The sequence below is a fragment of the Phaseolus vulgaris genome, chromosome 2 (assembly GCF_000499845.2).
Source record: "Phaseolus vulgaris cultivar G19833 chromosome 2, P. vulgaris v2.0, whole genome shotgun sequence".
Classification (NCBI taxonomy): domain Eukaryota; kingdom Viridiplantae; phylum Streptophyta; class Magnoliopsida; order Fabales; family Fabaceae; genus Phaseolus; species Phaseolus vulgaris.
The window spans coordinates 39474853-39501615 of NC_023758.2; the positions used below are offsets into that span (position 1 = coordinate 39474853).

General features: G+C 28.6%; 2 protein-coding genes across 2 annotated transcripts; one reads left to right on the plus strand and one right to left on the minus strand.

Annotated features, from left to right (window-relative positions):
- The first annotated feature begins 16795 nt into the window (after window positions 1-16795).
- LOC137811988 (3',5'-bisphosphate nucleotidase AHL-like) lies at window positions 16796-19769 on the plus strand. Its single transcript, XM_068613850.1, has 3 exons — window positions 16796-17283; window positions 18440-19127; window positions 19260-19769. Exons 1-3 carry the CDS (start codon window positions 16914-16916, stop codon window positions 19561-19563), a joined length of 1362 nt encoding a protein of 453 aa, XP_068469951.1. The 5' UTR covers window positions 16796-16913; the 3' UTR covers window positions 19564-19769.
- A 1240-nt stretch (window positions 19770-21009) lies between these two features.
- On the minus strand, window positions 21010-26579 carry LOC137811991 (secretory carrier-associated membrane protein-like). Its single transcript, XM_068613854.1, has 12 exons — window positions 26251-26579; window positions 25159-25275; window positions 24987-25049; window positions 24476-24509; window positions 24144-24266; window positions 23358-23420; window positions 23169-23262; window positions 22406-22451; window positions 22255-22322; window positions 21747-21795; window positions 21461-21526; window positions 21010-21345 (listed from the first exon to the last, which is right to left on the minus strand). Exons 1-12 carry the CDS (start codon window positions 26305-26307, stop codon window positions 21259-21261), a joined length of 867 nt encoding a protein of 288 aa, XP_068469955.1. The 5' UTR covers window positions 26308-26579; the 3' UTR covers window positions 21010-21258.
- Window positions 26580-26763: the final 184 nt, after the last annotated feature.

The window sequence follows — 26763 nt, forward strand, 5'->3', positions numbered from 1 at the left end:
CACGACTTACTTCATTATAAAAAAAATGGTAGAAAACTTCTATAGCCAAAATAAATAAAAAATAGTGTTTGTAAATTACTTATTTATTGTTGTAGCCTTTAATTTGTCGATTCTGGTAATTTGTAGAGGAATTGAGTAGAATGGTATTTTTTTTCTTCTTTTAATATTTTCCTGTGTGTTAAAGTCAAATAAACAAAAATATAAATTACATTATTAACGAATTTTTTTTACATTTTGGGTTTGTAATAAAAAAAAAGAGTATGATGGTTGAAGCTGGTGAACTTACCCATAACATGACAAACTTTTAACAAGTATGAGAAGATAGGTCGAAATAAGGGGTAGTAAAAGAATTCATATACTTAAAAGGTTTTTTATTTTTACGAAAAATCTGCAGTAAAAAATATATTTTGAAGAGGAAAACATTTAGATATATTTTTTTTGAAGTATTTCAGTTAAATTAAAGTTTTATTTTAATGATTTGCACAATAAATGTTTGTAATAATTGGTGAGCGATGTTGAGGTAAAATTTCAATTAAGATTGACTAACAATACTAAAAAACACAAGGAAATTATACTTATAATGTTTGTTCCTTTGAAAACCAAAGCTGAATTGATTAATTCGAGGACTGATAATCCAATCTAATGTCTAGTTTTTTTTAAGCTAAGAATTGAACAGTTATTATATATATTATATGTAGTTTACACAAACTAGACCCCTTAACATATAATGGTCTGAAATTTTGAATAAATAAATAAATGAAAATTTAATACAAAATCTATCAACAATCAACTCATAGCTAACCAGTTATCAATAATTTTAATTATTTTCTTAAAATATGAAAATAAGTCAAAATTAATAAAACGGTAATAATAATAGTAACCATGATAACAATATTAAAAATTATGTATTATTGAAATTTAGACTTTAATTGTGTCATATTTGATTTGATTTTTATTCACTCTAAAAATAAATCTTATAAAATAGTAATTTTTTTTACTTTATTTTAAAGCTCTCTTGTTAGGCATATTTTAAAGCTCTTATTTATGCTGACACCTCAAGTAAGAACAATCATCTTCACATAAAAGAGAAAATACCAGAAAATATGGAAAAACTAGATCAAAACTCATATATTAACAAAATCGGTACATAGGTAATTTATACCTATTAATAAAAAAATTTAAGAAAAGATTAAATGGAAACATATTATACTCATGAAAATATTCTCTATTAATAGAGTTTAAGTTAGCAAGTTTATCAGCATATGCATTCCCTTTACGAAAAATGTGAGAAACCTTAAATGATTTCTCACAATAGTTAAGACAAGTGTTCCACTTATTACAAAGCATCCCCAAGAAACATTAGTTATAACAATAAATGCAGCATAAACTAAGGCATAATCACATTCAAGCCATGAACTAGTAAGACTCATCTTTTGAGCTTGTTCAATAGCATGTATAAATCTATAAAACTCGACAACCAAAGCAATTTGAACATTAAGGAAAGCAGATAAACAACCAATAAACTCTCTCGTACTCCCATAAAAATTACCACCACAAGTAGCAAGATTAGGAGAATCCCTAACAACACCATCAATGTTTATTTTTACCCAATCTGAATAAGTAAACTCTCATCTAACATCTAACAAGAAGAGGAGATAGAATTTACCATTACGAGTATTAATACCAAAGAAACTTAAGCACATTGAAATCAAACACGCATAAGACTTTTAGACAAATTGCCCACTAGAGAAATGAGATCTTTAATGAGTGAAATGACCCTAGAAACATCAATTTTAATCTGAAATCTAACATAATTCATCATATGTCATATCATCAAAATAGACAAGGTTTTCACAACAAGTTTAATCAAATTAACCAAAGGATAAAATAGTAACTTTTAATATTATAAAATAATGATATCATATCTATTTTATATTATTTATATACTACTCAATTTTTACTATTAATTACAATATTAATTGGTTATACTTTAAACAAGGTGTATGAAACGTTTTACTCTTTTAAGTGTGTCTCTCTGCATATATATTAAAAACAAAGATTATTGAAATTTAAAGAGTTAAATATGTAGATGAAAAAAAGAATAAAAAAAGTGTTTTTCTTGGTAAAACACTAAAAATATGTTTAATAAAACTGATTTCTATAGTGCCATAAATTAGTGTCCAGCATTTTTACTTAAAGAGGTGTCTAAAGATGTCTATTTATAAAAGCATTGATAAATTCAGAAGCTTTTCTAATTATAGAATGGACCAGATTCATATCTTTATAAGCCAATTCAGTAAATACTTTCTTCTACACTCAAACTCATTCTTCAATAACTTCAAATCCTTAAAAAAGCTATTATTGATATGTTTTAACTTTTACTGGAAAAAAGAGTTTATGTCTGTAAAGAATACAACTTTGATTTCCTATATAAAAAAGTACAAACTTAATAAAAATAAGTAAACTCATCAAGATATAGCATTTAATTAGTATATTTGTTTATAGGATGAGAATGAATAATGATGAAAATTTTCTCTTTTTAATAATATCAAATCACTATTGCATTAAAATATTTTTATTTAGATTTTTTTATATTAATTAGATAATTAAATTAAATATATGTAATATCAAATATCTAATTTTTTGTTTAAAAACTTACACAATAAATTATATTTTTTATGTTGAATATTTTAATCATCATAAAATTACAACTCATAGTATAAAATTGAGTGTTTATATCTGTTATAATACTAAACTAACATCTATTAAAAATATTTTGTTCATTTTTAGTTCAAAATTTTTGCATATAAAAGTATATAATTTATAGGCAACTACACATATGAAATATATATAAATATTAAACAAAATCGTATATAAAGTAGCATATTACAAATGTATTATAATATTATAGAAATCTACAAGTTATTATAAATATTTTAAAAAAACTATAAGAACTTATAAATTATCATATGTACAAGTACTGGGTAGTTAAGAAGACATAAGTGATAAAAAAGTGTTAGAAAATTTTGAAAAAACTTAAATTTTTATTCAAATGAGATGTCTATCTTGAATAATTTTTTATATCTACATGAAATAAATCCAAAAGAGGTTTTAATCTTAAATTTGTTCAAATAAACACTTTTTAACAGAATAAATATCAATGAAAAAAAAAATAAAAAAATCATGAAACATGTTCATTTACAAAATATATTTGTATTTACAAAATATATTTGTATTAACCTATTATGCCTCGTTAGTGTTCACTTAGAATCACGAATCATTAAAATCTTAATTAACATATCAATTTAAAAACTAGTTTATAAATTTTATTAATAATATAGATTATTTTAGATATTAATAAATTTTTTAGTCTATATAATAACTAATTATTTATTTATTTTTAAAATTAGTTTTTATTTAATGATTTTCTTGTTAGATTACATCTCAACTCTTATACAATCACAACAAAAAAGAGACGAGAAGATCTCAATTGAAGAAAAATGACATAAATCTATCTTAAGTACTAATCTTGATCTCAATATATTTTTAATTTATCATGCATGTATCATAAAATATTTTTCAATAATAATAATATAAAATATCAATAGTATATTTTTAGTTCATGGACACAACTCCCACTAAATTGATTTACTAATTTTTCCTTTTTAAAATATTCTATATGACTCTTTATACCAATAGAAAAAAATTTATTTGACACTGGTTTTTTTCTCACTTTCACTTTATAATCCCTTTTAATAATAAAATTATGTTTTTTCAATAAAAATTAGAAAAAAATATTATTTGACACAGAGTAACTTATTTTAATTTGACCATCCTTTATAATAATATTTTAAATTAAAAAAAAATATTAAATTGTTAAATGGATGTTTTTAATATTCACAATGTGAATAAAAAATTAATATAAATAAAATTTTAAAGTTAAATAATAATATAGTTGATTGTCAAGTACTTTTAGATGTTATTTAAAAATGTCAATCTATCATTACTCGAAGACAATTTTGTAGTAACATTCTTTACAATATAATCGTATGTTAAGATATTATCAACCTTATATTAAATTCATTTTTGTATATTTTTTTTCACTTATAAGAAAAGTTTGAACACACTAAGGATATCTTAAAATATTTTTTTCTAGAAATATTTAAATAAAAAGAAATTATGAATTAATTTATGTATAAATTAATATGTAAAATAAAATGATGTATTAGAAGAATGAAATGATTGGATGGTATTAGAAAACAAACACCGATCTATCTCTATATCCTTAAATAATTATGAGCTACACTTGTTTAGTTAACAAAATACAAGCAAGAGGGTTCCATTCTAGCTTCACAATCCTCTCTTATAATGGTAAAAAAGTGTTTGCAGAAAAAAAATCTAAGAGATTTTTTTCCTGCTTTTTTAACCTCTTTGCCCACAACACAACAAATTCTACCAACTAATTCTAAGATTTTCACTTATATAGGGGCTGCAGTGAAGTTTGGTTACAAAAAAGCCCTTTCTTTTCTGCTAAACCACCACTTTATTTGTCTTTGTATATCTTTTGGTTTGTTTCATTTCAATTCCCCATACTCTTTTCTCTCTACTCTTCTGTCAGTGGGTTTGAAATAATTGGTCATTTGTTGACAATTTTGACCTTCCTTTTCTAACCACCTACATACTTTTCTTCATTACGTGGGGTCGTGAAGCACCTCTTTTTCTTTGTTAGATATTGACCCATCAACGTTTTAGTCAAAAACTCTTTGTCGTCTTATGTTATTCAACATCTCCATCTTCACCTTATTTGTCTAAACAAAGGAAAATCAATTAGTTACCATCAACAAAATTGGCATACCTTCTTTATAAACTTTAACTTCCACTCTAACTGTTAATACTTGCTCATAAAATAATAACAATTCTAACTGTTAGTAACTTTCATTGTTCCTCTCCATGTGTCTCATATAATGCATCAATTGAATAACTAAAACAATATTTGATGTTTTCTTTAGCAATATTTAATAATGTGTCTCAACTTTAAAAAAATTATAAGGAGTGAAGAAGAAGTACAATAATACCAGTACTAATTTGTCCTCTCATAACTAGAAAGACATAATAAAAATAAAAGATGTATGAAACTGTGTGTAAGTGATGGAAGTATATAAAAATAAAATATAAGTGTTGTTTATTCATACTATAACAAGGTCAACAGTCAAATATTACCATTACCAAGGCTTTGAATCGTATGCAAGAGAACAAAGGAAGAAGGGAAAGTGCATGGTCAACAGTACCTAACAGAAGCAAATCCTCTGGACTTTGAATGTTTAACAAAGGCCAACATAGAAAAAGAGAAATGGGCAAATAGTCAAGATGCTGATACTCATCACCAAGTAAACAAAATTCTTCACTTCATGTAAGATGTTATTTCTTCAATTAGTAAAAAAACTTTAATAATTGAATCAATTGTTATAAATTCTTAAAACATATCTGTAAAGGACTTAGATCGAAGATAAAATAGATACATACAGTTACACATCAACATCAGTGCATTAGTTTTGTCATGATTTAAGTGAAAAATGGCTTATAATATTAACGTGGGTGACAAGAAATATATAAAAAAAAGAACGTTATCATTGTTCAAAGAATCTGATTTAAGAAGAAAAAAAACTTGCAGGAGAAGATATGGGTGAGGGAAGACGACAAGATAAAGATGGTCCCACGCGCCGGCTATATTTAAAAGGCCACACCAGGCTGCGGTTTAGAAAAGTATTTTAATTTGAGGAGGTTATGAATAAGATAAGCACAAAGTTTTTTTTTGCACTGCATAAAAATCACGTGCACGATTCCTTCAATTAGAAAAGGAAGAAAAACGATTATGATTTTGGAGAATCCAAACACTTTTAGGTGTCATTTTGTCGCTTAGCTATATCAATGCCCCACTACCCATTATTTCATTACTCCCACCTCATCTCAATTCCTTACCATAACTCATAACTAAACTCAAAAAGACTTATTACAATGACTTTTTAGATGCAATAGTATCTGAAAGGTATAAAAAAATGAGAATGAAAGAAAAGGAGGACACTAAGTGGACTTAAAAAGGATGCGTGGGTTAATTGCGGTGCTCTGAATCTTGCAAAGTAAAAGTCCTTGATACAATGCACTGAAAGCATTAATATTCAAATAGGTAGGTTTAAGATCGTGTTGGATTGTGTTGAGGGAGCAATAGATTCGTACAATAAATAAATACTACTGCTAGTAAGATATAACACTGCAACTGACAGTTGTTAAACTCATTGTTAATCACAATTATTGTTATAATTAAAACCACTTGTGCTTTGTCGCTTTCCTCAGCTTAGTCATCATACCCTTCATTTTCATCCGAATCAGAGCACTTAATCTTAACGTGACCACATTTTGACATCACCATTCCCCTGCCTCTACGAAATCTGAAAAGGACATATTGTCTTGGTAATGCTTCATTTGATGTAATGGATGAAAATTTAAAATTAAGAAGACCACAAAATTGAGGGCACGTGCACATGAGTCAATGTTGCAAGTAAGTACCCTGTTTTTCTTTTGCTCATTTTCAAATCACTCTGTAATTGTAACCATCATTAATGAACTCTGCATATAATTATCTAAGATTAACAATTCAATTGCCCACTGTCCAAAAACAAACCCTGTACAGTAGTACCGGTTGTTGTACTTTTATCATTTAGATTTACTCAACTATTTTTATGTACGATGCAGTACCGGTATTTCTATTTTTATCTTTTTTTTAAGTTCTTCTTCCAGTTTTATATTTTTTTTTTCTAAAACATTAATTATAATTTTAATAGAAGTAATCAATGCGATTAATCAGTTGTTGTTGGGCATGTTTAAAAAGGATCGAGAATCTGAGATTCATCCATTGTTGCAGATCGAACTAAAAAAATAAACTGAGTCGGAGATAAAGAAGAAACGATGGGAACATTTCATTAGCATGAAAGCAAGAGATTTACATATGAACATATGATAGAAGGGAATAAAAGGACCCCGATTTGTACATAAAAAAGGATCAAAATTTTGGTAGCTCGTTGTTTTGGTGTCATCGGGTTGAAAGCTAGTGTGCAAGGTGAGAAAGTGTGGCAGAGGCTCTGGTTCTGTTGCGAGAGAAGATGGAAGCAACAGAGTTTGCGAGGCCCAGAACAATTCCAACCTTGACTTGTCCACGCTTTGGACTTGGACGCCCAGAGAACCTCCTGGGGATGCTTCTTCCATTGATCATGCTGCTAGCTCTTGAACCTGCCATTTCTGTTTTCTTTGTTTGGTGAAGAAGAGAAGGGTGAGAAGTGAGAGCAAATAAGCCTTTAGATCAGAAGACAAAATTTGCTACTGCTTTGGTTTGTTTTCTGTGTTGTGTTGTGTGTGAGAGATTTCGACGATGGATTTGCTTATATACAATTGATGTTGAAAAAATGACCCTTGTTTTGGAAGGTATTTACAGGACTGCCACTGATTTTGACCATTTTGACCCTGTCTTGGTGCGGTTTTTTCTTGCTGCTCAAGTGTTGGCGAGGGATAGACACGACACAAACAGTGGTACGTGCACAGTCCAACCATGTTTCTTTAAGGAAAATAAATAAATATACAGATACTATTTTTTAATTGTAAATTAAAAAATTAAAAAATAGAACAAAATGAAAATTAGCTTTAAGAAATGAAATTATAAAAAAAATATTTTTCTTTAACTTGTAGTTCTTTTTTTTAATGGAATAAATAAAGAGCAAACTCTAATAGGGTTTAGATTCATCTGGTTTTAAAAATACAACTCTAAATGAAGTCAAATCCGAATTTCTTTTAAGTGTGTACATAATTATAATAATTAATTTATATTGGCTTTCTTAATAACATTTATAAGCTAAAATGTAAAATAAATTAAAGAGGTAAATTAAATTAAACTAAATTTGTTGTATAAACTAAAATCAATTTACATAACTTTTTTAAAAGGTCTCTATTGATTTACTCTATAAACATAAACATTTTCAACTAATGAAACTTAACATTCTTACGTTAAAAAACATTGAATAATATGGTTTTACGATAGAAACATTAAAAATTGAAAAACTAATTAAGCATTACTATCTACATTAGTTTTGGAATATAATTGTTCAAATACATAATCTCAAGAAATTCACCATGATAATAGTATAGACAAACAAACTATCTGTTTTGAAGATCTTGTAAATACTAAATCTCATTGGTATATGTTTAAGTAAACCAAAAATAAACAAATTAAAACGGTTTTATAGGAAACAAAAACTAACTAAAAGTTACAACACAAATAAATTAATCAAACAGAGGTTCAATCATCACTTAAAATAAAGTAACAACTGCAAATAATAAGCTTTTTTTAACCTTAAATTATTTAAAGTTCATGGGTAACTAGTACTTGTGCCAAAAAAAAATCAATATTATTTTCATCAAATAGTATAATCGTATTTGCATAGTATCTCTATTTTGTTATTAATATTATATCCTTTAGAGTATGGTTGATTTAACGTAATTTTTCTTTTAAGTCTTTCTCTAACTTAAAAATATATATAAATAAGTATCTATCAAAATAGGTTTGACAAAAATAAAAAAAAAATCATATCAGACTAAAAAATTATAATTTAAATCAAATTGACCCATTTTAGACTTGATTAATTTGACTCACGATTTAAATTAGTTTAGATCAATCAAGATGTAAATTAGTGAGGGAGACCATTTCATAAAATAATAATATTTTTTAAAATGCATTGATGAATTATAATTTATATTCATTAATACAAATTATTATCCAAATTTGTTTATATATTATTTAATTTTTTTTTAATCAAGCTGATGAAAACCTCATATATAGAATTTGTCCACATAAAAATAGATGGAATTAGTTGGGTACAAATATGAAAGGGGCAAGAACAGAAATTTGATGTTTGTTTGCTGATGGGAGGAGAAGCAATACAGTGATTGGGGACCCCACACTGTCCCTCAGATAAGGATCTATTGGTCCCACAACCCACTCTACTCTTCAAACGTTACATTGGTTCTGGACATTTTTCATGGCTGCTGGACACACAAATCATGAACTGGTCCAATGCTCAAGTTTAATTACGGAGGGCATTAAAACCACGTTTTCTCGTCACTCAATTCTACACATGCCATCATTTCAATTGCAGCACAAGCCACACTACATTTGCATCATGAACTCATTAATGTTTTCACATCTTAAAAAACACGGATCATCAATCAAACAATATTAAAATTCCAATGTAAACTAAAACAAGTAAAATCCTACTAATCAAATACACTTTGAAATTGGTGAAAGAATTAAAAATATATTGAAAGATATACAAGAGCATATTTGAAACTTGTAACAAAACATACTTCTACTTATCCCAATCAAAAATACTTTTTCTTTTTGAAGTACCTCTCTTAAAACACTGATTAACATTTGCCAAAAAGCAAGATAGAAAAAGGTGTGAAAGAGCAAAGTGATGAGAAGGAAAAAGCAATGTGGGGGTGATGACAGTGATAGGAACTAACATATAATAATACATCACAAGTTCAGGATAAAGATCTTCGGAACACGTTTGGTAGTGCTAAAATCTAAGATAATGCATCATAACTTTTTTTTTCATAGTGAGTACAATAAATAAATTTAACATTTTAAATATTTTTAATTCAAAATCTAACACTATTATTGTTTTATACCTTTGTGCATATTATTCACGTGGAGAATCTCATTGTTAGTGCTTATTTCCACTGTCTTATTCTTATCCTAATTAATTACTATAATTAATGCTTTCTTTTTTTCTTCTGGAAGCCTTGTTAAAGACAACGACACAAAGGGTACAAGTTCAGTGTTTTCACAGTCTACTAATCAAATTATTTTTCTTTCAACCACCTTTTTTTTTTTATATAAAGACATGTAAGAAAATACAAATTATTTTGTAAAATTTCTCTTCATAATTTCTTTAAGGTTTATTTATAACTTTAATTTATCGAAATTTTATATCTTATTTTTCATATTTTTATCTCTTAAAAAACTTTATAGAAAAATTTCCTATAACAATTTTCTTAGACTAAGGAATTGCCCAAATAAATGCGAAAATTGACTTGATGAATGAATACATTGTCTTGCATGCCATTCTTCCATGTCCACGAAAACATTGCATGTAGACATGTTCTTTTTGGGGTAATATAGTTATATTATTATTATTGTACGGAGGATTCTTTTTCCAAATTTTTTTATATATATATTTTTCAAAGAAAATTGTATGCTTGCATGTTTATTATTTAAAATTTTAAAATAATATTAGTTTATCTTGAATAATATGTTTTTTATTATTTCTGAATTTCTAAATTGATTTGAAGTTATAAAATCAATTAAATGAATGAATATAGGAAGAAAATACTTCCTAGATTGATTTCAGACTCTTTCTTCCTACACTTCCATACCTTCTTATGCCACCCCCATACTAAATATGAAAATACCATTTTATCCTTTTTTTCACCCCCTTGAATTTGAAATAATAAGCCTATGGATTATGTAATCCGGATAAATATCCGGATTACATAATCCGAAAGTCAATTTCATATTTAGAAAAGACTTCCGGATTATGTAATCCGGAAGCTAATAACACATCTGAAAAAAAACTTATGGATTACATAATCCGGAAGCTAATCTTATATATAGAAAAGACTTCTGGATTATGTAATCCGGAAGCTAATCACAAAAGACTTCTGGATTACATAATCCGAAAGCTAATTCTAAATCTAGAAAAAGACTTCCGGATTATGTAATCCGGAATATTGAAAAGGGTATTTTTGGAATAAGAAAAATTTATGCGGGTGGTACAAGAAGGTATGGAGGTGCAGGAAGAAGCAGCCTTGATTTCAAGATATTCTTTGCATGGTGAGAAGGCCCAAATCGTAGTGGGCTTAATAATTCTATTCAACTTTTGGGTTTGCTAGTGATGAAATAAAAAATGATAGTTCCCTTATTCTTCAACAAAAAAAGATAACTACTTCTGGACTGTTTCTTCCTCCACCTCCATATTTTCTTCTGCCACGTCCATACACAACATGAAAATACATTTTTATTTTTTGTGTCACCCCCATAGAGTAGTTTCTGGATTATGTAATCCAGAAACTCATTTGAAAAAAGTCTTTCAGATTACATAATCCATAAGCTAAATAAGACTTCCGGATTATGTATTCCAAAAAATAATCATGTATATGAAAAAAGGCTTCCGGATTATTTAATCTGAAAGCTAATTACAAATTTAAAAAATGACTTCCAAATTCGTAATCCGAAATATTATGGAGGGACATTTTTAGAAATTTGAAAATTTATGGAGATGAGAGAAGAAGGTATGGAAGTGGAGGAAGAAACAATCCTACTTCTGTTTTCTTAGAATATTTTAAGTGGAATTATAAATTCATCACTGAATACAAAAGAAATATCTCTTTTTCCAATAGTTTTATGTGGTTGCAGAGTGTTGGATAAAAGAAAATAACCTTTTGTTTTAGACCAAAATTCAATTCCTTCTATTATGCATATGTTCAGTATTGAGATTAATTTGATCATACTCTCGTTTACGCTTAATTCTTAAAATCCATTTTATTAAAATTACCTTTACCAATTTGACAACAATACTTTCCATTGTGAGATCTGAGGATCAATATATAATATTAACGATTTAATGTTTCATTTAATTTTTATAATTGTACAAACTTGATTTTTAATTTATTGTATTAGAGGATGTTTTATATGTCCCAAAACTAAGCAATAATTTTATCTTTGTACAAAAGCTGACAAAAACATTGAATTATTTAGTATTTTTTTTCTCTTTTTATTATGTATTTTGGGATCTTGACACACTGATGAACAAAACAAAATAAAGATCATAAGTCAATAAACAACATAATAAATATGTGCAAGTTTCTAAATATGGCTTCAAATTTGATCTCTATTCAACCTCATTAAATCCTTCTTATCTCATTTGAGTATTAAAAAATCTTTTAAGTATTTTAAATATGATATTTGTAAATTGTAGAAGCATAATATTGTACATTATGTTCCATGATAAAAAGAGTAATTTTCCATTTAATTTAATTCACTATAATGTTTGATGATTGGAGAACAGTTTTGGAATATATTTATGATAAAAAAACAATTTTTTATTTTTTATTGAGGATTATACTTGTATCACATGGATATATACCGTGTGAAAAGTAAATCTAAAGTATTTTTTTTAATTTTTCAAAATTAATTTGGAAAAGGCATTAAAAAAATATATCAAATAATGATAATGAATATGCCAATCATGAATTACAGTTCTCCTTTTTCAAATATCATTTCTCAAAAAACTTAGTGGAGAAAAGTTACATTAATCTCTATGTGAACTATCATTATCTTTTTTATATCTTTATATATCTTTATATACATATACATATATATATATATATATATATATATAACTTCTTTATTTAGAAAAAAAAAATCAAGTGAAAATTTAGTAATGGAAGGTAAGGCAGGAAGAAGGACAAATGTATGAAAAGACTACCCGGTGAAGAAATCACTAATTACGTGATGTATTATGGTCTCAATTTTTGTTATATAATATATAATTAAATATTATTAATTATTTTTGCAAATTAAAAATAAAATAAATATCATATAAAAAGTAATCATGATAAATAACTATTTAATAAATTGTTTTTTTGATAAATTTAAAATTTGTATTAAAAAATATTAAATAGAAATTAATTTTTAGAGACTAAATTAGATATTATTTTAAAAGAAAATGAGATTATTAGTATTTAAAATCATATTTTATTATTAATAATTTATAAATTAATTTTTAAAGTAATTTAAGTCTTATTCTGGAAATAGCCAAAATGAAATATTGATAAGAATGAAGGATGATAATATGATATGATCCTTACATATGCTTAACGTCATGAAAAATAAGAAGCTTTTCACATCAAAGTTACTATAAGCCACAAAGGAGCACTCTCCACTGCTTTTGGCTTAACTTTTCACCTTTCTTTTTGTGTTCACACTCATAATGTCATTATGCTTATGCATGGCACCATCACATGAGTTAACAGACTCTTATTCGTTCACGCAATAACCAATCAACAATGCTGTTAAATCACCACACACTCATTACTATTAGTAAAATCAACTATCATTGATGTTTGTTTGTTTTAGGATTCATTAAATAAAATAAAAGTTTAAATATCTTTTAAGTTTTTTTAAAAAAAATTCTACTAACAAAATTTAATATATTAAATACGTAAAATATTTTTGTTTTCATCTAATTATCTTGTTTCATTTTGTCATCAACAAAGTGAGATAGTTCTTACTTTTATTTTTTTTAATCTTTTTAACTCGTTGGTTAACTCATTTTTAAAGAAAAGAGTAAGTTAGAGGAGATTGAAAGAAATAAACGAATTCATATATGAGTTAGAGAACATAAAACAAGAACAATAATCACCTCAGCTCATTAAAAGTAAAGATCAAATAACACATACGGAAATAAAATATATTTTAAACACTTAACAAAATAAAATTTTCAAACACTCAGTTGAAAAGATATCTAAATTTATAAGATACTTAAAACTTAATTAAGTATAGAATAACTCTCTTTTATTTATTTTTTCTATATTTTGTTAAGTAGAATAAATATGTAATCATCAACCTTAATACATGCGGCACAAAGTGTGAAATGATAAACATGAACTTAGTGCCTCCTGCGGCAAATGTAAAGAAAAGTGGTGAAGAAGATGAAATGGTTATGGCAATAAAGCACATAAGTAAACATAAATATTGGTTTTGATAGTGAAGCCTTTATGAAGTTTCTATCTATTTATTGTCAGTTTGTGATGGGCCACAAATATTGACCCAATGGGCTCACTGATTAGTCATATTTCTGGTTGTGGCTAAAGATAAATAAGATGAAGTTATGATTGAAGTTATGAATTATAAAAGTAGATTGGGAATATATGTTTATTTTATACTATCACCTCATTATCACTCAAATCTTACACAAGCCAATGGTATATACATAGTAGAGTAATTATTAGGACTTTAAACTAGTTCAAGAAGGTGAAGACATATCAAATAGTTTATTTTATTATTTAATATGAACTGTTCTTACAATGTTTTCTTATCAGGTCTTCCCTCTTTAAGTTTTCATCTTTCTTAGTTACATGGTTATTTAGTTTTTTTTGTCTTTGGTTCTTTTGCTCTTCAATTATTATTAGTGGTGAGTTATTAATAAAACAATTTTACGTTTAAATTAGTCCGATTGGTATGTATTAGAGCTGATTGATTATTATATTTGTTTTTTTTTTATATTTTGTTATTTATATCTTTTACTTAAATTTTTATTAGTAAATATTTATATATTGGTTGAAAAGAATTTTAATTACATTTTAATCTTATTTTATAGATAATTTGATGCATTACTGATTAATATTGTTTTTGGATCTTTACAAATTTTGTAAGATATATCGAGATTACGACGATCCGACTAATCGATAAATAGTATACTAAATAATTTATTAAAAAAAATGAAAATAAAGAAATAGCCTTGTACAATGTTATGAAAAGGAAGAACAAAAATACACGAGTGAAGTATTGAAGAAATTTTGATAGAATAAATTTTCTTATGAAAACAATTGCACATAATCAAAACAAATGACACATTGACACCTCATTTCTTCTATAGTTTTTGTCAAATCAACAACATGCTCTTTCACATTCTTTTTATCTTATTAGTTTTGAGATTATCCTTGATGCATTACAGAGTCATCTTTCATTCTGCATTAAAAACAAACACACCATTCATAACTTCTCTTAAAGCTTCAATTTCATGCATTTAAGACTTCATTAAAAAACATTTCTTAAATGAGGACTTTAATTGAAAAAATTAAATTAAATTTAAGTGACCATATTTTGAAAAAAATAAAATGGTTAATTAAGTAATGATTTCTTAATCCAATAATTGAAAAAATTGCAGTGCGAAAAAACATGATTATTGAGATGCACCCCAAGGTGACCCTCTTCTTACGTCACACATATTTCATAATTATTGGCCACAATTGATGAATTTTGGAGTATCTTTATATCTTTCACAATTTTAAGAAAATATTTTTTTAAAAAATGTTTTCTTAAAAATCATGCTAAAAATAAAAATAAACTTTAATGAAAAAAAATAAGTTTTTACTATTGACTAAATTAGATATATTTTACTGATTAAAATAATTATTAATATTTAAAATAATTTTTATTATTAATAAAATTTATAAATTAGGTATTTAATTAACTATTCATTATTTTTTATAAATATAATAATAATTTTTTTCTTTAAAATTAATTTTTATTTAATAATTATTTTTAGTGTTACAAGCTCACTTAAACAAAATATTACTTAATAAATTAAAAACTTATAAAATAAACTACTTTAAAATATTTATGAAACATTTTATATTATTAAAATAACTTAAAAATCTAATTAAATGTATTGATAACTAAATTATTAGTTTTTTCAAACAAATTCGGTATACTTTTGTAGCTCGAGTGTCATCATTAATGGAAACTGACTTATGATGTCCAAACTCTAACTTCTAGTACCTTCTAATACACTAGTCTTCTTTATCTTTTATTTGCATTAGAATTCTCATATTTCAAAATTTCTTACTTAATATTTTAAAGTTTTCATTAATCAAACCTTTTTAATATTATTACGTTTTCTATAAATTATTGTTTTTCAAATTAACTTTTATTAATTAAAATAAATTTTATTAATTCAAGTATTATTGCTTTTGTCTCCAATTTATGGAAAATCTATAAGTAAAACTTATAAAAATGTGTAAATTCTACTTTTGTATTTTTAATTATGAAAATGAAGTTTTAATAATAATGAAGGTTAGATTTAATCTTTTGAACAACGAATTTTACACTGAAATTAGTTATTATATGTAGATTTTTTTAGTTATATAACATACAAGGATAAAAAGTAGTTTAAATAAAAAAAATTACAAATTATATTTATTTTGATTAACTTAAATTCTTAGAGATTAGATTTGCATGATCATTGATTTTTCATAAAATTAGTAAAGATAATTTAGCTAATAATAGGATTTGTTGTAATTATATGATAATCTAATATGAAATAACTGATCAAAACACTTTTAAATGGGATCTATGAGGATAGATAACAAAACTCTTCTTAATTCAAAAGTATAAACCTTAAATTTTAAATTTAATTTACAAAATCTCAATTATTTTAACAATTACAAGATACTAATATCTGAAAGTTTGATACATGATTAAAAAATATTAAAAAAAACTTTAAATTTAATTCAATATTATAAAATTAATTTATAAATAAGATTTATATCCATTTATATATGTTATATAATTTTATTTTATTTTTAGTCTAGATGAATCTCCATAAAAAAGAAATATATTCTCACCTTAAAGTTGTGAGATTAAATTCCTTATCACTTACAAGGAATAACAAAGATAAGTCTTCTTCAGAAATGATAGGTTTATGACTCTACCTTTTGTCCATTATCCTTCTTCTTTTTGTTGTTTTTTTTGTCCTTTCTCCTTGTTTAATAGCACCACATCTATCAGTGCAAAACATCCCATCTCAGTGTAATTTACTTTCCTTTTATATATAAAAAAGAAGTGAATCTTGGTTTTGCTTGTTAAATTGTCCTATAAATACTCTTATAGATCAATGTTATTCTCATAATTAATTTAGCAAAGCTTTCCCATTTTGAAGTTTCTTCCTTCAAACGTCACAAAGCCAATATACTAGTAACCAGCACATATCCAAATAAAGAAAGGGTGAAATTTTGCACTTGACATGCCTTTATATTCTTCCACTTTGTGTGGAAACATGGCACATATCTTAGGACTAGGGAAGAGAAGTGAAAACTACACATGTAGCCATATACAAACAACACATTCCAGCTTCATGTCTCAACAACATAAATCCCCCAACACTCTCCCAACCCACATTGCTTCTGTGTCAAAATCTGACCAAAATTTTTCTTCTCCTGTGATGGAGGACAGAAAAATATTTGGTCTTGTCTCAGAACCAGAGGAATATTGCAGAGAGTTAGATGTTGCTGTTAGAGCAGTTCAGATGTCATGCTTCCTCTGTCAGAAACTGCAAAACACTTGGATTTTGAATTCTCAGATCAACCATCACAATTCCCCGCTCACAGTTGCAGGTGAATGTTCCTGTTTGATATGTGTATTTGTTGAACATTTTTGTTTTCATTTACACGCAAATTCTATACCAAGTTCTTTATGTTCTAACCATCATAGTTAAATAATCTCTGAAGAATAAGTTAGGGAAATAAATGTACGACTTTTTTATACTGAATACTTTTCAACTTTAAAAAAACTTGTAATTTTTATAATATATCTGTAACTGTTTTCATTCATGTAAATTTTAATTTAAAAATTTGATTGTAAAATGTGAAGGGTTGCTAAAGAGGTTAGTTTTCACGTGCTCAAAAGTTATGAGGATGATTAATGTAATGAAAAACTCTTTTATGTACTACTTGATTGTAAAATATAGAACGTTTGTATAGGCTTTGTCAGTTTAAACATGCAATATAGGATAAACAAATATTAAGAGAATATTTATTATATTAAATAATTTGATCTTAGTTTCTTAATAATTGAAAAGATATAGTAATATCAAACCTTATTTCTTGTACTATGGTAGAAATAGCAGGGCTAACATGTAAGCACTGTTATGGCCTTGCTCAGTTCCATAAGCAAACTGATTTGACTGAATTCAATTGTTACCTTAAGATCTACTAACTGTAAATATCATTCTCCAGATTAATAAATATGAGATTTTCTTTTGTCGTTCACTGCTCTCTTGCCCTCCACTTGAAGAAGTGAAGATATATATATATATATATATATATATATATATATATATATTAAAGCTAAGTGGCTTCATGAATTTCTGAGGTAGCCTTTCAGCTGTAGAAGGGAGGGAGAGTTATCCAAAATAATCAAACAATTGAAGTAAATTGTCAATTTATGGCTATACTTTTCCCATCTCCAATTCTAGGTGCTGCTATGAACATTATGTTGAAATTGGTTTCAGTTCAAACTGTAAAAGATATTTCTTATGTATAATCTTCATAACAAATTTAAATCATATACTTTATCTCTTTGCCCTGTGTAAATATTTATATATGCTTAATCTTAGGTTCCCTTTTCACTATATTTCCTTACAACTTTGGTCACGTAATGGTTAATGCTTGATAGTCTCCAGAATTGGTGAATAAAACATTTTTTTAAAGCGCGATTGGTCAATCTACTCCTGGCAACTGTTGATTCGACTGTTCATTATACATGTTACAGGTTGGAGTGTCAACACAATTGTCAGCTGGATATTGTCCAAGTGTTTAGGGAGTGAAAATGTCTCAATCGTAACTGAAAAGGATGTTCAGACACTATCCAATACTAATACATCAGAACTGTTGGAAGCTGTGGTTAAAACTGTGAATGAATGTCTAGCTGAAGCACCTCGATTTGGGGTTGAGGAGCCAGAATCAGCTCTGGGAACTTCAGAGGTTCTTGAAATCATTAGTCGCAGCAACTCAGTTGGAAGTCCTTCAGGAAGATTTTGGGCACTCAGCCCTCTTGATGGTAAAATGGGGTCTGCGTGTGGTGATCAATATGCTGTAGGTTTATCACTGATAGAGGATGGCGAAGTGGTGCTTGGAGTTCTTGGCTGTCCTAACTACCCTATGAGAAAGGAGTGGTTTAGCTATCATCTCAGCTATCAAAGGATGATATCTATGTTGACTCCTCCAGCCTCTGAAACTTGGAATAAAGGTTGCATAATTTATGCTAAGAGAGGTAGTAGGAAAGCTTGGATCCAACCACTGCTCCATGTCAATAAAAAGTATGTGTGGCCAAACCAGGCAAAACAAGTTTCTGTCTCTTCCGTTGACAACCTAGGGTTGGCCACTTTCTGTCAACCAATTGAGAAGGCTAATTCAAGCCACACTTTTACTGAGGGACTGGCTCAGAGTGTTGGTCTCAGGTGCATTTTTCTTTCAGTATCAGTCACCTCTCTGTGTTTAAACTTTTTAATTTCTATGGCTGTAGTTTCTCTAGACATTCAAACATAGGATTATAGTTTATAAGGTAACTAATATTCATCATTTATATGCAGTAATGAGCCACTAAGAGTATACAACATGATGAGATATGCGGCAATAGCTTGTGGGCATGCTGAGGTTTTCATGAAGTTTGCAAGGGCTGGTTACAAGGAAAAAATATGGGATCATGCTGCTGGTGCTATCATCATACAAGAGGCTGGAGGCATGGTAACAGATGCTAGGGGGCATCCCCTGGACTTCTCAAAAGGTTTAAACTTAGAAAGCCTTGATCGTGGTATAGTTGCTTGTGCTGGAACTAAATTACATGAAAAGATCATCGATGCAGTTGATGCTAGCTGGGTCTCTTCTTGTCTTTGAGACTGTTTCTAATAACCTACATGCATATAGGATATATACTGTGATTATGCGAATAATGTATAATCTTTTCCTTTCTGTTTTACACAGTATCATAGAAATCCCCCTGCTTATGAACATGTTATTGTTTATGTATTGGTGCCAACTTGCTGGGCTGAAATAACTCGTTTGAAATGTTATGTATAAAAGTTTATGGTTGTTTTTTTGTACTCTGAATGAAATTTACCAAGACATGCATGACTCTTCTTGAGGAGGGCTTCATAGACCTATAAGTTAAGAAAAAATCATTTATATTGAACCCAAAATCTGCATCTTCCACCATCATCATCACTGGGGTGGCTAACCAACGTTGTCAAGAGGATCAACAAAGAACTGTCACTGCTGAAGACTTTCCTTTTTCTCATTCCCCATGGTGAACACCATGAAGGTGGTAATTAAGTCCAAATCGTGCAGGTCCCTTCCTACATTACCAACAATTGCATATGATGATTTTGGTAGTTTACCAATGCGTCCAAGCACATTTAAATTTCCAAATCCAATTTAATATTGCATAAAGAAAAAGATTATTATTTAAGGCTTTGAATTAAAAATAATTTCTCATAGAAGTATCAGGTAACAAAGTTTTTAAACTATAGGAATAATCGTACTTCTGAAGTATTGATCATCTAGTTAAGCTTTGTGAAAAGTAGAGAAACAAGAAATGTTGTCAATAAATTAAAAAAAAGTTGAGATTTTATCTTGAAAATTAGAAAGAAACCCTTATTAATGTGAGAGTTCAAATATCTGAAAGTCCTGAGAATTATTTGGCCTCTTACTAATTACTTTCTAAAATTATGATATAGTTTCAATCAATCAAATCTCTCCAAAGCCTCAACATTATCAGGATTGAGAACCCTGATTGGTAGGCTTCATCTTTCTTGGAGACACAGCTCCAAATAAATGCATTAGTAGCAGTGCCTTGCTTTCATTGAAACTGAGGCATCATGTTAGATAAAAATATTTCAATTCAGCATTCCCTTTCATGTCAAGAGGAGTGTTGGCAGCAACACATTCCATTCAAAAATATCCACAGAACATTATTCTATAAAACCATTAAAAGTACACCTTTTATTATTAATTAAAATTTGATTAAAAAAATGACAATTAATTTTACTATTTATTGAACCCTATTCATGATTTAGTTATGTTCAACAAATTTTAATTAACGTGTGTTGGAAAGAGTGTGTTGCTTGCACTCCTTATGCAAGTTTTACTAATAACCAGAACTCAATTGATTTAGATTGATGAACATGATGTTTTAGAAAGTGGTTGAAGACAATTGAAAAAAAAGTGATCATTTCTTAACCCCAAAAGTAAGATGATCATTTAAGTCTGAGAATGGCAATTCTCAAGTCATGAACCAACTTTTGGAATAAGAAGTGAAACTTTAAAGCTATATAGAGGATAAACTTCAATAAATTATAGCATATTTTTCTACCAGCCACTAGTATGTCCATGCTCTCAGCATATACACTAACAAACCACATTAATAGGTAGCATGTTAAACAACATAAAAATAAATAAATAAAATTACAGGTGTAAGCAAAAATTATGCTCAGTGGAATATAGTTTTGTTCACAATTGCTGAGGTGGCTTATAATATACAACACTGATCCATGCGTAAGGTATCCATACTGGCTTCTCCACAAGACTGATGAATCATATGGCAGCCCTCAATGCTCCCCTAGCAGCCTCCCGTTTCATCTCAGCAGCCTTACCACTACCACGGAAGTACATGTATACTTGCTGTATGGTAATCAATGAAATAGTGAGTAGGTAAGTGGTACAGTAATCATGGCATTCAAAAGTCTTGGGTGAATGTGCTTAAAATGATTGGAAACTTCAGGAAGTGTAATCAGACCTGAATAACCCAAATGCTGATCAACGTTTCAATGCAGAATAATCCAAACCCGATGAAGTAGAAAATCTACAAGGCAAATGGAAGAAAACATTATAAAAAAATATTCATTCAGAAGCATAATGTTGCCTAGGTTGTATTCTATAGTATTTGCAAAAAGATGGTGCATTATGGGCCACTGCAAAAATCTTAAATTAACATAGGGACGGTGCATTATGTATAAATACAACTTTGACAATTAAATAGTATGTTTTGGGAATAAGAAGTATTTCATCACAAACACTCTTACCCCAATCAAAGCATGGTTGTCTAGCACATCTATGGCAGAGAGAATACCCCTGTATCAGTGAGTAGATAGTGTCAGCCACTAGATTAAAAAATGGAAATAACTTCAGCTTATTGAGAAATGAAACACACTCAATTAAATCCTAAATTATACCACATACTTACCAAAGCCCCAAATTCATCACAAATTACAAGATCCCTCCCATTCTCAAGTCTAATTTATAGGCAATATGCCTTAATTTTCTTCTCAATATCAGCCAACCAACTAACATGTATCTAAATATTTCAAATCAGGTTATTCAAGTGGAGGGTGATGATATTGATGCACATGTTCTGAAGTCCTTTTTCAATAGATCCGTTATTTACTTCTATTTTTGACAAGTGAAAGAAAACAAGAAACTCATCTTCTCAGCAAGGAAAATGAATTTGAATACTTAGTCTCCTTGTAACATGAATAAAGACATGAGCAATACTGGTATGTAAAATAGAGAACATATATGAAGCTGACATACGTCAGGGATTTGCCTTTGAAAACTATAGGAGGAGCAACTGCAGCTAAGATGCAGAATCCTATGTGAAGCTGTAAGCAGAACAAAGAATGAAGATGATTAGATTTCTTCCACTTCTTGAAGCATAGACTATGCAGAAGTATAATCCATTTACCAGATAAAGCATGAAAAACCATCCAAATTTCAAAGCACTTTCAGTCCTGCAAAATCGAGAAGCATATTCAAGACCAACAGTATGGCCAAATAAAAAGATGAAAATATGCATGCATAGTATATTTTCCTTTCACATGAATGCTTCAAAGCGTAAGGTAAAATTCAGTAGGGGCAGAGCATCTCATCAAAATTTGCCAACATCAACAATACTCTGACACTTAGATGAATAACCTATTAATTGATATGAAAAGAAGGGAAAAAAAATGTTCAACTAAATTAAATTTATTGATGAAAAGTCAACTTAATTGCAGTTTCTAGGTCACTTTAATTAGAACCTATTAGAGTTATTCTTAGGATGTGTTTGGATTGGAGAGTGGAAAAGGGAAAAAAATTGGAAAGTGATGTTGGTTGGACTAACGGAAAGAGAATGGAAAACAAAAAAAAAGTATACAAAATGTTTGTTAGTGATTTGATTGATGTAATAGATTAAAATATTTGTTTTAATTGAAAACTTTGTAAAATAACTATTTTACCCTATTTTAATTTTATTTTCATTAATAATATTATTACTTTATGATTTTATTTATATTATTATTACTATTTTTAAGTATTATTATTTTTTATTATTTTTACCCCAAGGTTGAACCATAAATCCAGACATGACTCTGCTCTCCAAAACAAGTTCAAGTGAGTGCACAAGTTATAAATAAATAATTTAGTAGCATAATACATTAGTGCATGGAATGGGAGCATTAAAAATTTACCTAAAAGCACGATATAATGGGCGATACCACAGAACATATGCCCCAGGAACCCCTGCTATGAAGTAGATAATGGCAAGAAACCATATTTTTACACCTACAATACAACAAACAAGGCCAGGTTCCACGGATTTACTTAGATATGTCAGATTTGTAAAAACCTAAGTAAATATTCAATGTACCTAAACTCACCTTCACCCTTAATCCAAGCTGCAGTAACAGCTATGACATTCCAAAAAAGGCACAACACTAATCCTGCACAACAAAACTATTTTTCAATGACAGTTCAACCAAGCATTGGTTATGGGTATTAAACTACGTTATTTACAGATCAATCACAACAACATAAACATTTATTATGACCATAATTAATTCAAAACAAATGATTGTGCTAACAACAAATAAATAGAGAATGCCTCTATCAGGTCTTTATAGATTAGTTCCAAGAATCCAGGTTAATGCTTTCATATTAATCAAAACTCCTTTCTTTTACGCCTTATTAGTTATGAAAGCGGATCGCTTTGTTTTTAATGAAAAGGAAAGAGAAGGCGGCTGTAGAGATAGAGTCTTTACGGGCCGGTAGGGCAAGTGAGACAAAGCTAGTTATTCAGAGTATCTTTCTTTTGTGTTTCATTTTAAAAATTCTGGGAGTAGAAAAACACAAAAATGTCCTCAATTGCTACTTTCTAGTACAAGGTGTAAAAAATGTCATTGATGCCAATTAAAGTATAATGGATTAATTATTTACTTTACCACTCAAGTATCATCATTTCATAAATTTTACCAACAGAGTTTTTTCACTCATTTTACTATCATATTCTTCAATTTTTTTGTATTTTATCAATAGGTTAAATATATAATGGCATGCTAACAAATCACAGAAAAGGTTTTTAAAAAAATAAAATTGAAAAATAAAAAAACGAAATGATAATACCCACTACACTCCCAGAAAATAAATAAACAAAGAGGATAATGTACCTAATAGTGTAGTAAATGCAACATATTGCAATTTGTGTAGATGAATAGGAATTTCATTGGCAATGTCGTGATGGATTATTGGAAAAAACGGTGGCCAATTCTTCTCCTCGAGAACAATTCCAGCTGAAAAACAAAATGTAAATAGGCAGAACTTAAATTAGTGCATCGGAGACATCTATAGAATTCTGCAGTATTACCATTCCTCCACTATTCAATTGTATGGCAGCACAAACAGAAATCACAACCCCGCCCCCAGGCCGAAGACCAAAAAAACTTGCAAACAAATATTTTTAAAGCAAACTTCAAACACAGAATCAGGAAATGTAAATCACCTCGTGCAGCAGCTTCTTCTTTCCGCCTCACATCCTGAATTTGATAAAAAAAGAAAGAAATAAATACATGTGAATTTCCAAGCATTTGCAGTTGACAGAAAAGTTAGTAGACAAACCTTCATGTATAAATTTAATTGAACAAATATCAGTGTGAAAATTATAAATACTGAATAGAGGATAGCATGATTTGGTAAGGAGGCCTTATTTAAAAAGATCCATATTTTGACAGACCAACCTATTATCAATCATAACAATTTCAGATGCTTTCATCATATTAATATCCAACTTCAGGTAATATAATCAATCAGATTCAGTTCAAATTCTTGATTTGTGGAGGCATAAATATATAAGAAATTATTCACTTACTCTAGGAGTAAGTGTTGGACACCCTAAACTCAATAAATTATATGGTACGAACTCAACAAAGCAAACCATTAAATCATACGATATTGTTATTATCTTGGTAATCATGCATATCAAATTTTAGATTAATTGAAATCCCATTCTATACCTGTTCCCTTCGTCTCAATTCAGCTTCCTTAGATTGAAGTTCCTTGTCCTTCTTCTTCAAATCCTAAGGTTTAAAGAGATCCTAATTAGCAAAAGCATGACTAATACTTGCAACACCACATTAGAAATGAGAAAAGAATTGAGGATTTCATCAACCTCAACTTTATACATACCGTTGATGAATCAAGAGGTATATCAACTGTCGCACCAAAGCCGTAATTATAATCAACAGGCTCTGGCTTAAGAGGTGAAAGCCTTGAGTTTGTTGCTGCAGGAACACTTCCAGGATTCTAACAGTTTAAAAACATTACAACACTTTAAGTAAGTCAGAAGATTTATAGCCTTTTATCACTAAATGATACATAATTTACTTCATAATGAATAAATAAATTAAATCCGGCCATGAACCTAGACTCTAGAGTTAAGATAGAAAAGGATGTTGCCAAGACAAGGTAGTAAAAATTTGATTTCCCTCCCATTATATGGATAAGATAATGTATTATCACAACACGATGAATGTGGGAGGAGAGGCCAGCAGGGTCATGCTCCCTCCCACCAGCCCCCAGCACACCTCTTCCTTTTCCTCCATAATTATGCTATCAAATGTTTCACTAGTAATCACAACATCTAAATTTTCCTCTCATATCAGTCCCTTCCACGTTAAGAAAAAATGTCAATATCATAATCATGCACCTTCACACAACATAGTTTTTTTATATCAAAATCATTATTGCACTTAGTTATTTTGTGATCTGTAGAGAGAGTAGAGACCTTTGGTAATATCTAGTGGGTTTATAATACTTCTCAAGTCTTCACAAACCTCTAATTAGACACACCGACTTTAAGAAACACAGTATCGGTATCTGCATCTGCAAGTAAATCTCAAGAACATGTAAAAAATTCGTCCATCCATGTTCAGCTTAGTTATAAAGGTACTTCTCAAGGCCAAAACATAATGAAAAAAAACACAAAACCCAAAATGAAGAAGCAGAGAAAAAAAACTACGACAACCACAAAACAGAAACACACACAGACACTAACAAACAACCCCCAAAACCGGTTTCCTAAACCACATCAATTATAGTATTAAACAAGTCAACCGAAAACCGACAACAGAAACAACAATTCGCAATCAAGAATTTTGACCAAAATAGGACGCTGAAACATCCTCCGAACAGGATCAAATCAATTTCCACACAAAACTGCAAACCCAGTACACAAAATCTCAACTTTGAGCGAAAAAAACCGGCAGTGAAAGGACTTACAGAGAAGGGGTTAACTTCTTCCTCGTCGAAGGGGTTACTATCATAACGACCAGCCATGAGAATTGGAATGCAGGGATCTGGTCTCTGCAGAGACCAAGGTCAAATGGGTAATTAAAAAGAAAGGATTTGTGGAGCGGTGAGATTTGAAAGTGTAGAACTTGTTACAGAATGGGAAGGTAAAGTAAGAAGGGTTGCAAAAGAAGGGGAAAATTCCAGCTACAGACACAAAGGAAATGTCTTTGGTCAGCCTAATGCAGAAGACTCTGTTTTCAACTTAGCTTTCTCATTGTATATATAATTGGAAAATTTGAAATTTGAATGAAAAAAACAGAGAAGATGAAAAGTTTAAACTTGCTAATATTGGAATTTTTTTTCCATTAATGTGCAATTAATAATATTATGAAAGTTCTTTTATTCACTTAATTAGATACTTATAATAATTTTGTTGTTCTTTAAGTATCTATTTTAAAATTTACATATGGATTAATTTTTTTTTTAGTTCTAATAGCATTC

Excerpts from the sequence above, each read along its gene's own strand:
- LOC137811991 (XM_068613854.1), bottom strand. The coding sequence starts at position 26,307 with ATGGCTGGTCGTTATGATAGTAACCCCTTCGACGAGGAAGAAGTTAAC. Across the intron at positions 22,323-22,405 it reads GGTTTTTCATGCTTTATCTG|CTTCACATAGGATTCTGCAT; the intron begins GTAAATGGATTA and ends TTCTGCTTACAG. Across the intron at positions 21,346-21,460 it reads TCAGCATTTGGGTTATTCAG|CAAGTATACATGTACTTCCG; the intron begins GTCTGATTACAC and ends ATTACCATACAG.
- LOC137811988 (XM_068613850.1), top strand. The coding sequence starts at position 16,914 with ATGCCTTTATATTCTTCCACTTTGTGTGGAAACATGGCACATATCTTA. Across the intron at positions 17,284-18,439 it reads TTCCCCGCTCACAGTTGCAG|GTTGGAGTGTCAACACAATT; the intron begins GTGAATGTTCCT and ends TACATGTTACAG. Across the intron at positions 19,128-19,259 it reads GCTCAGAGTGTTGGTCTCAG|TAATGAGCCACTAAGAGTAT; the intron begins GTGCATTTTTCT and ends ATTTATATGCAG.